Here is a 13833-nt window from a genome sequence, read left to right on the forward strand (position 1 = left end):
CAGATGGATGCGTATTGAGTGTGGCAACGTTCTAACACCAAGAAGGCGACTCTAGGCCCGCCCACTGCCGCAATAGGCCAAAACGTCTGGAACTTTTTGGACAGCCTTTATATGATCACCGCCCGCATATATAGTAATGTTTAAGAGGTTTGTTATCACAATCAGATATGTTAGAATAACCAAACCTAATGTGAAAATTTATTAACGTTGGTCACAAATATCCAGAAACATACATAGTCTATCTATTCTTGTAAATTGTATGCCCAAGTGTAGTTATTTGATACATATTCCGATACATGAATAAATGAAATGATTGTGTATTGCAGATGAAGTGCGAACGGGTACTTACAGGCAACTTTTCCACCCAGAGCAACTGGTAACTGGAAAGGAGGATGCAGGCAATAATTTCGCTCGAGGTCATTACACGATCGGCAGAGAAATGATAGAGTTAGCGCTGGACAGAGTAAGGAAAATGTCAGATATGTGCAGCGCATTGCAGGGATTTTTCATTTTCCATGCTATTGGTGGAGGCACTGGGTCAGGGTTTATGTCTCTGTTGATGGAACGCCTTTCATCAGACTACGAGCGAAAGAGCAAACTGGAATTCTTCATCTACCCAGCACCTCAGGTACTATACATTTAGCTTAAGTGTAGTTAAGAACATGGGCGTCTCTGGTATGTAAAAATTGAGGGGGACGACAAGCCTCTAAATCTCAACTAAATTTACACTAGAATCGTAATACACAGTTTGTATACTAAATTTTAAGACTGGCATTATCAGAAAGTAATGCAGAAGAGATTTCCTTGGTTGGCTGCTAATTTTCAATATATGGCCCTACTTGTTGTATACAGGCAATTGCACGGCTGCATAGTTTCTAGATTGCTTTCTTGAAGTCCTCTTGTCCGACAGTGTTGAGTTCCTTCGTCCAGCCCTTTGGATATCCGAAATTGAGTCAAAATATTGTCCTTTCAACGTGGAAGAGTGATTCATCACCAGTTATGATTTTCTTAAACCATTGCGACCCGTTGGACCCACTCTTGACACGACGACCCGGTCTTCTTTTTGCTCTGCTATCAGAGGCATAAATCTTCCTCTTCTGTAAATCTTGTTATACGATCTTTCGAACAGTATCCTTACTGATGTTCAAGTCCTCCACAATCATCCTGAGGGACTGACACCAATTTTCAGCCAGCTTTTCCTGTACACATTTTTTTCAGTTCGAACGGTTGCCGGACGGCCAGGTCTAAGGTCGTGCGTGACCGCCTCTCGACCCTCTTGAAAACGACGATGCCACACAAAAATGTTCGCTCGAGAAAGAGCATCATTGTTGTAAGCTGTTTCAATCATGTTCTAAGTTTTACACAAAACTTAATGGCTACTTTCTGCTCCACTTTATTATCCATGACGTAGAAAAAAAAAACAGTTCACTGTAAGTCACAAAATTTGGAAGATAAATTCGTAAATTCTTCACACAATACACAGCACACTTGGTACTAAAGCTACACACAATAACAGCTTGGTGGCTCCAGCGGTTTTGAAATTTTGTAGACACACTGTGTATGTGGGAAGCTCGTGAATTAAAGAGCTATCGGAGTTCGGTTTCTACTCTTAGGTCACTTGCTATACATTTAGAAGTTTCCATGTACGATGACCATTAGGAAACTTCGGGTTAATGTAGGGATTATACCATTAATATGATCCATTAATTTTAAAAAAAATATATTTCAATCAAAAATTTCTATCTGGAGAACTACATATAGTGTAGCCAAACCCAAACTATTACTTAACTCAGTATGGTGTGCTTATTTCGTAAAAAGTACAACACGATTAAGGGGCCGTCAAAAAAAAAAAAAAAAAAAAAAAAAAAAAAAAAAAAAAAAAAAAAAAAAGTGGTTCCTGATTATTGGTCAAGATCGCAATCGTTTGATCCATTTTTTTTTATCTGTCCTAAAATACTTGTTTACTTTCCGTCATTATCTTCTACCACGTCATTCAAAGTACGATTGATGCTCCAACAATGGCCTAACATCTTTTTAATAATTTCACATTCTATTATTTTACCCCTATTATTGCTGATGTTCCTAATCCGTTTATCATTCCAATCTGCTAAGTTCTTTTCATTCTCCTCAATATACAAATTTGGGGGCGCGGTGGCTCAGTGGTAGAGCGTTCACCTCCGGTGCTAGGGGTCCTTGGTTCGATCCCAGCTCGCGCTGTGTGGACTTTGTGGTGGACAAACACCGTGCTCGTGGGTTTTCTCGGGGTTCTCCCGTTTCCTCTCACTTTCTTCATTCCACCATTTCATTCATTTCTCATAATCACCGTCTCCTTTAGCCTAACCGGCATAAGCGTGGGACGTAAAACTTAAAGATTTCATTTCATTTTTTTTCAATATACAAATTTCCGAGAACTCGAGTACGATACTTCTTGTCATCTTCACTTAATGTTTATCTTTTTGCTCTGGTCAATGCAATACTACACATTTGAGTCCAATTTTTAACTCTTTCTTCAGTAACTCACATAGTCCGTTTCTCATCATTATCTCCACAGTCTTCTTGAAATTTCAAACAAATGTTTTTAGTTCCTCATTTTTAGACTTCCCTTCCTGGCTATATTTTTCAGTGGGATTCAGCTTCAATCAGCACAAGATTGTAATTTAAAATATGGATTTACAACTATGACTCCGAAACAAAACAGGAGTCGGCGCTATGATGTTTTGAAAATGAAGCTCCATTCGAAAGTTAAACGAGCACGAAGCGTAGGTAAAGTTATGGTGGTGTCTTCTTTTTTAAAACCGACCATGATCGACGATCATACACTTAAATGATCGACGTACAGTGACAGCAGAATGTACGTTACTTTTTGCCTTCCGATGTCTTTGAAACTTGGAGATTTGCCTACCAATTCCAGTCTCTACTGTCTCACTTCCTTCTTCATCACGACCATGCACACACAGCAGCGTAAACTTTGGAGCTTCTATAGGAAAGTGGAGTCCATATTCTCTTGCACTCGGCTTGATGCTTGTAGGGATTATTTTGAGAAATTGTTAAAGATTTTATGTAAATAAATTGATTTTTAAAAGTATATGTAAAAACTTTCGACATGCCCTTTGTATATATTTTGGCATTTTCAAAAATCAAGTACGTTCTCTCTTAAGGATTTACAGTATGCTTTGTTTCCATCATTGGGTAAAGTAGGTTATCTCTTAAGGATTTACAGTATGCTTTGTTTCCATCATTGAGTAAAGTAGGTTATCTCTTAAGGATTTACAGTATGCTTTGTTTCCATCATTGAGTAAAGTAGGTTATCTCTTAAGGATTTACAGTATGCTTTGTTTCCATCATTGAGTAAAGTAGGTTATCTCTTAAGGATTTACAGTATGCTTTGTTTCCATCATTGAGTAAAGTAGGTTATCTCTTAAGGATTTACAGTATGCGTTGTTTCCATCATTGAGTAAAGTAGGTTATCTCTTAAGGATTTACAGTATGCTTTGTTTCCATCATTGAGTAAAATAGGTTATCTCTTAAGGATTTACAGTATGCTTTGTTTCCATCATTGAGTAAAGTAGGTTATCTCTTAAGGATTTACAGTATGCGTTGTTTCCATCATTGAGTAAAGTAGGTTATCTCTTAAGGATTTACAGTATGCTTTGTTTCCATCATTGAGTAAAGATACTAAACAATTCCTGAGTTCTTTCCTTCTCTCTAGTTCTTAGAGAAATATTAACTATATTTTTGTCCATTACTGCAGGGACGGCGATTGGGGAAGGGGCAAGAGGGGACAGTTACCCCACTTTTTTTTTTTGAAGAAGGGCCCCTTAATGTATATAGTTTCATTTGGAAACATAAAGTTTTTGTATCTAATATTGATTCATAGAGAAAAAAAATGGTGCCATATAATATTCACCGTTGCGTGAGTATGTATTGGTTGTTTGTCTTCCTGTGGAGTTAAGAAAGCTACAGAAATTGCGTTTTAATTGCAATTGAAAGCAGTTAATATTGCAATTACGCATTTCTTTAAATGTCATAGCATATGCTAGTAGTATTTGCTGTCTTTCATTTTCTAGGAATAATAACATACATTTAATGACACGTGATGAATTAAAAATGTAAGTTGTTTATTCATTCTCAGTTTCAATATAACTCCTACAAAACAAATCTCATTATTCATTGCTATGATTAATATTATCCTTTCTATATATTTGATTTTCAAATTTCTTAACAAATTATCTGATCACACAATTTTCCAGACAGAATTTTAAGATGTTCATGAGCAAGGAATCAAATCTCTACTTCCATTGTTTAAGAATACAAAGGGCTAGTACCTACTTGCGTTGATCTTGTCAATTTACTTAAAATATGAAATACGATGTACGGTATTTTAACTGAATAAGATAATATCCTAAAAGCTATACAACCTTCTGTCAATCAAAGTGTTAGAAACAACCACGAAAACTAACCTTGATATACAAATATTCAGATCATGTCTTACACTACCCCCCACTTTTAACGTCCAATCACCGCCACTGTACTACTGATATAGTAAAATACTAATAAAAGTGCCGAGACCATCGGGACAGATTCACTACGCGTTGAAATTAGCTTTTGACAGGCGAAATATCCGAAATCTTGATTTACTATTAGATCGCAACAAATAATCCAGAATAAGTGAAGTAAGATGCATTGTGGAGCAGTAATGTAAGAAAGATCAATAAAATAGTAAGTTACATTTTATGTTTTTTTTTTAATTTAACCTTTTAAAAGAAGTTTCGAAAGAAAAAATGCAACTACCGCTAAAAAAGTGGCTAGAAGTTGAAATTTATGTACAGTCAGCGACAAAAGTTCCTTCCGTTTGGTAAAATTTATTTTGAGAATAACGGTGGTATGACTGGAACGTATAGAAAATTACATTCTTTTTAATTTACTGAAAACTGTACTCAAATTGTCCCTCCATTCTGAAGTTATTTACCAAACTAATTTAATCGAACGGAAAGAATTTTTGTCACTGACTGTACCTAAAATTTACCGAAATTATAGTTATTAACTAAATTGCAGTTTTACTAGCTACTCTGCTTGTGAAAATGGCTATATTTAGCCACTATAAAGGTAACCAAGAAAGTTCTGTCGCTTTTTCACCCACCACCTTCGAACATCGATATGCCACATAAGACGTACATAGAAGATCAAAAATAGTCCCAATTAGCATCTTACGACCTTCTGCCAACGTTCTGGAAGGTCATGAATTCTATCGCGGTAGAACTTGGTGAATCGTGAAGCGAAGAAAGTATTAAGTGCATTTTGCACCTCTACTAGGGATTTGAACTGTTGTCCTCTAGGGTGATTGTTCAAGGAATGGAACAGCTGATAATCGGATGGCGCAATGTCTGGGGAGTATGGTGGATGCAATAGTGTTTCCCATCCAAGGCGTAAAATGATATCCCGGGTTATACTAGCCACGTAGGAGAGGGCTTAGCGTTGTCCTGTAACAGAAGAACCCGTTTGCAATTCAGAAGCGCTGGTTCTAAAGTTTTGAGTTTTTTTTTTGAACACGGCTCAACTGCTGACAGTACACAGCATTGATGCTCTGAGCAGCTGGTAGCAGTTCCCGATGCACGATGCCGCGAGCAGACCACCATACACACAGGAGGACATACTTCTGGTACAGTGCTGGTTTCGGCTGTTTTGGAACCAGTTCATGGGATGGTAACCAGTGATGACGGCGCTATGAAGCTTCGTATAGGATCCAGTTCTCATGACATGTTAACATCCTGTCCAGAAATGGCTCCTTCCTCAGAGGAGACAGCAAAGAAACACAGGTGTCTGTTCGCGTTGCCTTCTGGCCCAGAGTCAAATCATATGGGACCCATCGACCCAACTTATAGTGCTTCCCAAGTTGATGGAGGTGCTGCCGAATGGTTTCTCCACTTACACTGAATTGTGATCCCAGTTGCATACATGTCTGGCCACTCACTGTTCGCCTCATTTGCTGCTTGAAGATATTCATTTTGTACATGTGTTGGTCTTCCGGCACGTGGTGCGTCTTCGAGTGTTTCGTCACCGTCCTTAAACTTGTTAAACCACTCCTGCACTGTCCGCGTAGTCATACCACTCTCGTCAAAAGCTTGACATATCTTTCGTCCTGATGCAGCGGCGTTTGACCCTAGTTTGAACTCGTACAGCATACACGCTCTTATGACCCTCTGTGGAATTTCCATGTTCAGTCTGTCCTTACCGAAGTTCACGGTGTAACTGAACTGCCTCAGCCAGGTAGTATGTTGATATATCCACACCAACAACTTACCTTCGTCTTATTTCCATTCGCATTCAACTCACGGTGTGAGGGCCAATTCAACACAGACCTCCACAAAAAGCAACATAATTTTCTTGGTTACGTTTATAAATCGCTGGGTGGTAACTCTGCTCACACGCGAGTGACCAGAATTCCACGAAACTCGACGCAATTGTAGTAGGCGGATGTAGCTTATCAGATGACAATAGTTGCCGCTCTGTGCACATGTCTTGTTCTACGTTACGGAACATTTTTCAGCTGACCCACCTTATCTGGCACAACCAGTATCTATACTCATAGATGATACGCACTTCACGATTTCTTTGTTTTTCAATTCAGAGCCTATTCTATTAGAATTTTCATTATGGTTGAGCATTATCTGTCAGTGATTCTATGTAATTTTTTTCTTTGTTTTAGCTGTCTACAGCTGTGGTGGAACCCTACAATGCTATTTTGACCACCCACACAACGTTGGAGCATGCAGAGGTGTCATTCGTCTTTGACAACGAAGCATTGTTCGACATTTGCAGAAGAAACTTGGACGTGGAAAGACCAACGTACACAAATCTGAACCGCTTGCTTGCGCAGGTTGTCTCAGGTACTACGAGCTCTCTGCGCTTTGATGGTTGTATGAATGTTGACGTGACAGAATTCCAAACTAACTTGGTACCATACAGCAGAATCCACTTCCCGTTGACGTCGTATGCCCCGATAGTATCTTCTGAAAAAGCTTATCACGAGTCCTTGACTGTTCAGGACATCACCAACGCTTGCTTTGAGCCTGCCAATCAGATGGTCAAATGCGACCCACGTCATGGGAAGTACATGGCTTGTTGTGTGCTGTACAGAGGGGACGTAGTACCTAAGGATGTGAACTACGCAATTAGTAGCATTAAATCGAAGCGCTCGATCCAATTCGTGGACTGGTGCCCGACGGGGTTTAAGGTGGGCATCAACTACCAACCGCCGACAGTGGTGCCCGGAGGAGACTTGGCCAAAGTCCAGCGAGCAGTCTGCATGATGAGCAACAGCTCGAGTATTATCGAGAGTTGGATTCGACTCAGCCAGAAGTTCGATATGATGTTTGCGAAAAAGGCGTTCATTCATTGGTACGTGTTCGAAGGAATGGAGGAGGACGAGTTTATAGAGGCCCGCGAGGACATCGCTGCTCTCGAGAAGGACTACGAGGAAGTGGGGATGGCGGGCGACTCTGAAGAAACAGGCGGAGAGTATTAAACGACTCTCAATCCCATTGGCGTACACAGAAGTTACTCGCTCCGTTTACTCATGTAAAGAAATCCAAGCATTATCCTTAAGCAACAAATTGTCGAAACCTCATTTATTGAGAAGTCACAGAGGGATAAAGTATTCTATCAACTACTATGAGTAGTGATTCTGTACAAGAAGCAGTTCCTTTGAATACCAATTCTTCTGCATCAAAGTTCGAACAGTCATTTCACCTACCGATACTCAAGCAAGTATTCGAAAAGTTGCCATTAAACTTCCAAATACTCTCCATTTCTCTTTTGGCCAGAGAAGATGATTTTCATCCGGAGATCAACAAAAAATGGAGGCAACCGTTAACTATATCTTCTTGGACTTCAGGTATATGCAGAACTTTGTGGAGTAAACTCAGTTGTTCAGGAAAAGCTCGTTGGAGGAAGGTAACGGGTATTAGATCAAGACACCTGGAGAGGTATTAAATTTTACGTGACTTTGCAACCTGATGGAATGGGAAGTTTTCCTGAATAAGGTAATCCTAACTCGTGGAACTGAAGAAAATTTTTTAGTAATTCATGCATTCAACAGTAAATCATTTTAATTTTTATCTGAAGGAAACGTGTATTAGTCTACGAGTACACCAACTTCTCTAATGTCCCCTTTTTATGCTTTGTGGCCTATCTTATAGAGTTAATTAAAATATTTTTGTCCGATAATTGTCAATAGAAATCTTATAAATTAGGTTGGATAGAATGACACTGCCTTATTTTTCTTCCAAAATGTGTTTATACTGTATTGCAGGTGTGTTCATAAATTGTTAATTAATGCATTGTAAGGATAGACTTTATGTATCTCTGACGATACCTTATTAGTTGAGGTATTTTAAAACAATGGACCACGAAACAACGAAAATGGACCGCGAGCATGGCCTCGAGGCTTGTGTGCGCCAGTGAAGATTTTTTTCTTTTTGTATCTTGTAACCTTTTTTGTATAGATTGCGGTATTTAGTTCGTTAATAGTTGTGATGTCATTCTGTTCTGTGATTATAAATCTCAGGACAGAGCAGACGTAATTCTGGAGATGTTCTTGTAATGAATTGGTTATAACAAACCAATTAAAGTTGTATTATTAACATTGAAAATAACATACTTCCGGCTTGTTAAAATATTAAAATAGTACTTTTTTAAATATGGATCATGTAACCGTATTTGTTTTTATTATTTGCATTTCTGATTAATAAAAAAGTTAATATTTTATTCGTAAATATTCTTTCTGTAAACTTAGGAACACGCTTGGTAGGCTCTACGTTCAAGGGTGCCGTTTCTCTGTAATTTTTTTTGAAGGGGGGGGGGGGGCATTCAGATGCAGAAGGTATATGAAGATTTTAAGACAAATTGCACTCAAATTATTCCAAATATTGTATATTCATAAATACAATTTGGGGGCTCACATGAGGTTCGGGGGGAGGCTCGCCCCCTCCAGCATCGGCGCCCTTACCTACGTTAGACAATGGTCAGCATCATGTTACGAATTGAGAATTGCAACATTGGTCCAACGTACATTACGGTGTATGTTGGGCAACCAACTTAGTTGTCATTCAATCTAACAGTTTCGACTTCGCATTTCCAATCAAATGTGGGGGTTACGTTGGGAATTGATTTGGTTGGAAAATACTTGGTAAAGCAGTTAATTACAACGTAGAGCCAACGTTCGCAGTTGATTGGCTCATCATTCCCCGCTGTTGGGCCTACTAGAGTATTTACGTTGCTAGGGAGATTTGACAACACCTTGTTACGCAATATCTTTCAAATGTTCAAAAAGAGCTGCATTCGTCTGTTTCGTTGGGCATAATTTAAGTTCTACAAGTTTGTTCTTTGGCCTTGTTCAATGTTCGTGTATACGAAAGCTTAACAAGAAGATAGTGTGTCCCTTGAATGGGACGGTAAACTCTCTGTATTCTTGTTACGTAGATTCCCTTGTGCTCAGAACTCGCTGATATAAAAATTGCTTCAATGCAGTTTAGATCGATTGATTTTGGAATGTAACGTCCTCTTGCAGCATCGAAGCTATGTGAGACAGTTTAACGTAGAATCAGAACGACGCGAGCTCTCATCAGCAAAAGAACCTGAATACACCTATGCTAACCATATAGCCGCAGAGGTGGTCTCGAATGATTTCAGAAATTAAAAATATTATGAACAAAGCACATGAGACAGCAATAATGAACATTCCCATGTTAGATGAGCTTAAAGCTCGAACATTGGTATAATTAGGATATTTTGTTAGGGGGCCATGGCCACTTCGAAAGAACCTTTCAATGATCACTGTTTCAGCCTGTGGCCCAATGGGATTCTAGGTGGGACAACAAGTATTCTAGGGGGATTACCGTCCCTTTTCAACTCTGAGACTGTATGAGACGGGAACGTATAATTGAAGATAGAATCCTAATCAACGCAATGTGTTCAAATTTTAAGACTCTCACCGAGAATCGAATCTGAGATCTTGTCCAACAAAGGGACGGCACTAGCCATTACAATAGCGACGAGGGTATGTCTATTTCGTATTGCATCGTTTGAAGCCACCGTCGAAAAATGAAAAGAAATTTAAATTTTTCATTTAGCATTGCACGAAAGGAGGATGTTTATTAATGATTCTGATACAACTAGTAGAATGAGAATGTGAGAGGAAACGGGAGAATCCCGGGAAAACCCACCGACATGATTTATTCTCCACAAACTCAAATGACCTGAGATTGAACTGGAGAACTTATCATTGGAGGGAATGCCCAACAGCTTTCATCCTTGTTGGTTGTTGAAGCATGGGAAGCAGTAATTGAGCCATGAATCGGAGCAGCTAATAATCTGATGGCCCGAGATTCGGACTATATGCTGGAAGTAGCATTCATTTAATTCATACTTGTTTTTGTATCCAACTCGTTAGTAAGGAATGAGGCTTGCCATATTTGCTCGCCTGACAATGTATTAGTCGTCGATTTCTTCGAGTATTAGTCGGCCGATTTGGCTCTATGGCCTGATGCAGCATCTCAGAATCCACGGTCTTCGAGCAGGCTGACCTAGGCAAGTGGGCAAGGTTCTTTTGCAATTTGAGGGAAATTCGTGGGCTGTGTTCAGGTGCCCCTTCACCTTTTGCACAACAAATGTTTTCAGGTTGCTTCTGCAGCGTTCTAAGCCAGTACGAAGTCGTTGCTTCATGTTCGTCTTTGCAGCTGTCAAATCATACATGGAACACAGCACTGTACAGTCTTTCAGGGCACAAAGTATCACTATCTATACCAATACTACACACAGAGCCCGAAGTACAAAGTATGGCATAAAAATATATGTTAAACCTGTCCGTAATAGGGCACACACACATGTCGTAGTGATACTAAACACACTACCAACAACATGAATAATACTGTCGCTAAACACACTGCAAGAAGACGCTAGAAATATTAATTTTAGTGGAAATAATGCTGGTTTAGTCACTAGACAACATTTAAAAGGTGCTAAATTTCTATTCTAACAATATAAATGAACCAATTGTTTTTGATAAAAATATCCTTAAAAATTTCTAGATCAAGCGACAAAGTACTACATTGGTAACACTGATAACAAGAGACAAACGACAACCGCCTCACGTTTCCTCGCATGTCAAGGATCTTATAAAATAGAGAATCTGCCCTTACAACAAAATCTTGAAGCCATACGTCACAGTTTTGCCACCCCTACTCTGCCCACTCCACCCAATAACAAGGCAATGTTTTCAGCCAACAATCATGGCGGAAACGAAAGTAGCGAATCAGACAATGGTGAAAACGAGAGTAGCCAATCAGACTTACCGATGCTCAGTTGTTTTTTGGCTTCATTAACTTAATAGGATGAAGATACATATAGGCAGATTCTCTATTTTATACCATCCTTGTCTCATGTGTATAAATTTTTGACGTACAATTATATCATCTCAAACATTGCCCCAATGATCAAAAACATAACATACTAATCCATCAGAACTAATGAAAACAAGGCAGTAAGTAGATCATTTTGACATGCCATAGTTGCTCACATTTTTTACGTTCATGGCAGACATATCCGTAATGTCAAAAAAATCGACATACTTCCTTATGTCCACCATTAGAAGGCAATTCATTTGTACATATTAAAGTATGTCCAAATTTGAAGACCTGCATTTTTGTGTCGTTTTGAGTCATTTCGGGCTTTGTATGTAGTGAGCACCTTCGATGACCTAAACTGCTTAAGTCACTTGACATAGACGCCGTAAACAATGCAAATATGTCAATATTGCAAAATTATATCTATACAGTATATATGAGATTGGATGTTATCGCTATCGTGTTATCGTATAATATATATTATGCTATCGTGACATAGGGGCAAACTCAGACTGATGATAGATAATCAGCAACACAAGTACGCTAGTTGCCGCCCGAAGCAAGAACTCGCCTTAGCGCCCCCTGACTAACCAAACCAAAACGCTCCCCAAAATATTTGCTCAATTTTGCGCCCTATCAATCCAGCGCCCGGGGCACAGGCCCCGTTCTCCCCCCTAGTTGCGTCACTGTAGGCAATGACAAAAGAAACAATTTGAGAATAGGAATAAGTGTTTAGAAGTGTGTCGTTTCGGATATAGAGACCACCGAAAATTTGTCGCAACGAGACAGAAATGGACATAACCCGAGAACAAAATGGCGGGTTAAGGTCCGGTCAAAAGCAAAATGCATTCTTCGTACCTAAGATTTCATATTGAGGCATAGGGGGGCCCAAGGGTTGTCCCAAAAGAAAAGTAGGATATTTCGTACATCTAAAACAAAAAATGCGATGAAAAATTGTCAATGATACGCAATAAAGTATTTTCAGGGTCCAATACGCGAATCAAATGAGTAGAAAACATGGATTTGCGAATGCATGTGCTACGGGAAGTATGACCGTGGAAAACATTAATTGGGCTAGTGGGCAATCACGTTACATGCTTGTCCGAATATGCTGTACCGAAAAGTAATAGGATTATACAATAACTGAAAATAAAATGCAGAAATGTGGTTCGGTCAAACGAAATATGTGTGATCTGTTGTAGTTATCGCCACGAAGCTAAAAGTATGGCTTTCTCGTCTCGTTTTGTAGATGTTATAGGAAGTCTTGTCTCGTCTCGTCTATAACACTAGTTGCTCAGATTCGTTTGTAGTTTCCGGTTACTCGTTTCGCCGTATGTAAAAGCCGCCACTGCTTGTAATTACAGTATTTGCTAAAACTCTGAGGAATAGAATATATTCTTGGGAGAGTAAATTCATATGAAGAACCTGTTCGTCGCTATCCCTTACTGTTTTTATTCTAAAGCCTGTGGACTGACAGACGGACATTGCTGTTGAATAAAACTTCAAATGCTTATACATAGCATAGTTCGGGAATCTAAAATGAAAATCGTAATTACTTACATCAGTTGCAGGCACTGGCGTCTCTGGCATGTAAAATTTGGGGGGGCATCAAGGAAAGTGATTTAAACGGTACTACCAAGCCCAACCTGTTTATTATCTTCGATTCAATTTGTTAGCTTTCTACTTACCTTCACGGACCCCCTGAGGTATATCAACAAGTCTGTTATAATCCTTATAATCCTTTCATAACCTGAGTATTGTATTCCAAATAGCGTAATTATTATTTATATGTTATTCTGTCGTTAGTAAATAAATTAGAATAAAATATTGAATATTTTGTACTTCAAAATATTGAGGGGGACGCGTCCCCCTCGTCCCCCCGCCAGAGACGCCCATGGTTGCAGGCATGAAATGTAACCCGGATCTTTTAAGAGTCTAATTTTTAAACATATCGAAAATACAACGACGCCAGAGGAGGGATAAGGGGAAGGGCACCTCTTAGTGACCACGTCTTCCCCACACCGAGGTGTTGTATGGTAATGTATATATAATATAAAATTTTCATTTTTCGATATACAAAAAACAACTGCCCCTCCGTTTTCCCAAACCTCCAACAATTTAAAGCTCGTATTATCACTAGCACTGATGCTTGTAAATGAAGCATGTTGAAATATCATTAGACTCACTGTTATGTATTTGTTAAGCATCTATTCCTTCCGTATATTGATCAATTTATGAGTAAAAGATTCCTAAACGAATAAATCTTATTTCGAATTTCCGTTTGATCTTCCGGGTTGTATGGTCGCCCTTGCGTTGACACCAACTAGTTCTCAACATGGCTGGAAGGGGTCTTTCAATCACCTGCACGCAACAAGCGGATCAAAATCAAGCATCCGCGATGGATGAAGCCACGTGTACAATCATCAATTAC

At 39.1% G+C, this 13833-nt stretch overlaps 1 protein-coding gene across 1 annotated transcript in view; it reads left to right on the plus strand.

The window, feature by feature from the left end:
* The window catches only part of LOC145686801 (tubulin alpha chain-like), a 37986-nt gene extending 29233 nt beyond the window's left edge, over positions 1–8753 (plus strand). Inside the window, exons 3-4 of the mRNA XM_081760470.1 lie at positions 327–628; positions 6707–8753. Coding sequence (XP_081616596.1) covers positions 327–628; positions 6707–7525 — 1121 coding nt within the window. The 3' untranslated portion in view covers positions 7526–8753. The remainder of the gene's footprint in view (positions 1–326; positions 629–6706) is intronic.
* Positions 8754–13833: the final 5080 nt, after the last annotated feature.

This window comes from Thermobia domestica, chromosome 5, assembly GCF_964235325.1.
Source record: "Thermobia domestica chromosome 5, izTheDome1.hap1.1, whole genome shotgun sequence".
NCBI lineage: Eukaryota > Metazoa > Arthropoda > Insecta > Zygentoma > Lepismatidae > Thermobia > Thermobia domestica.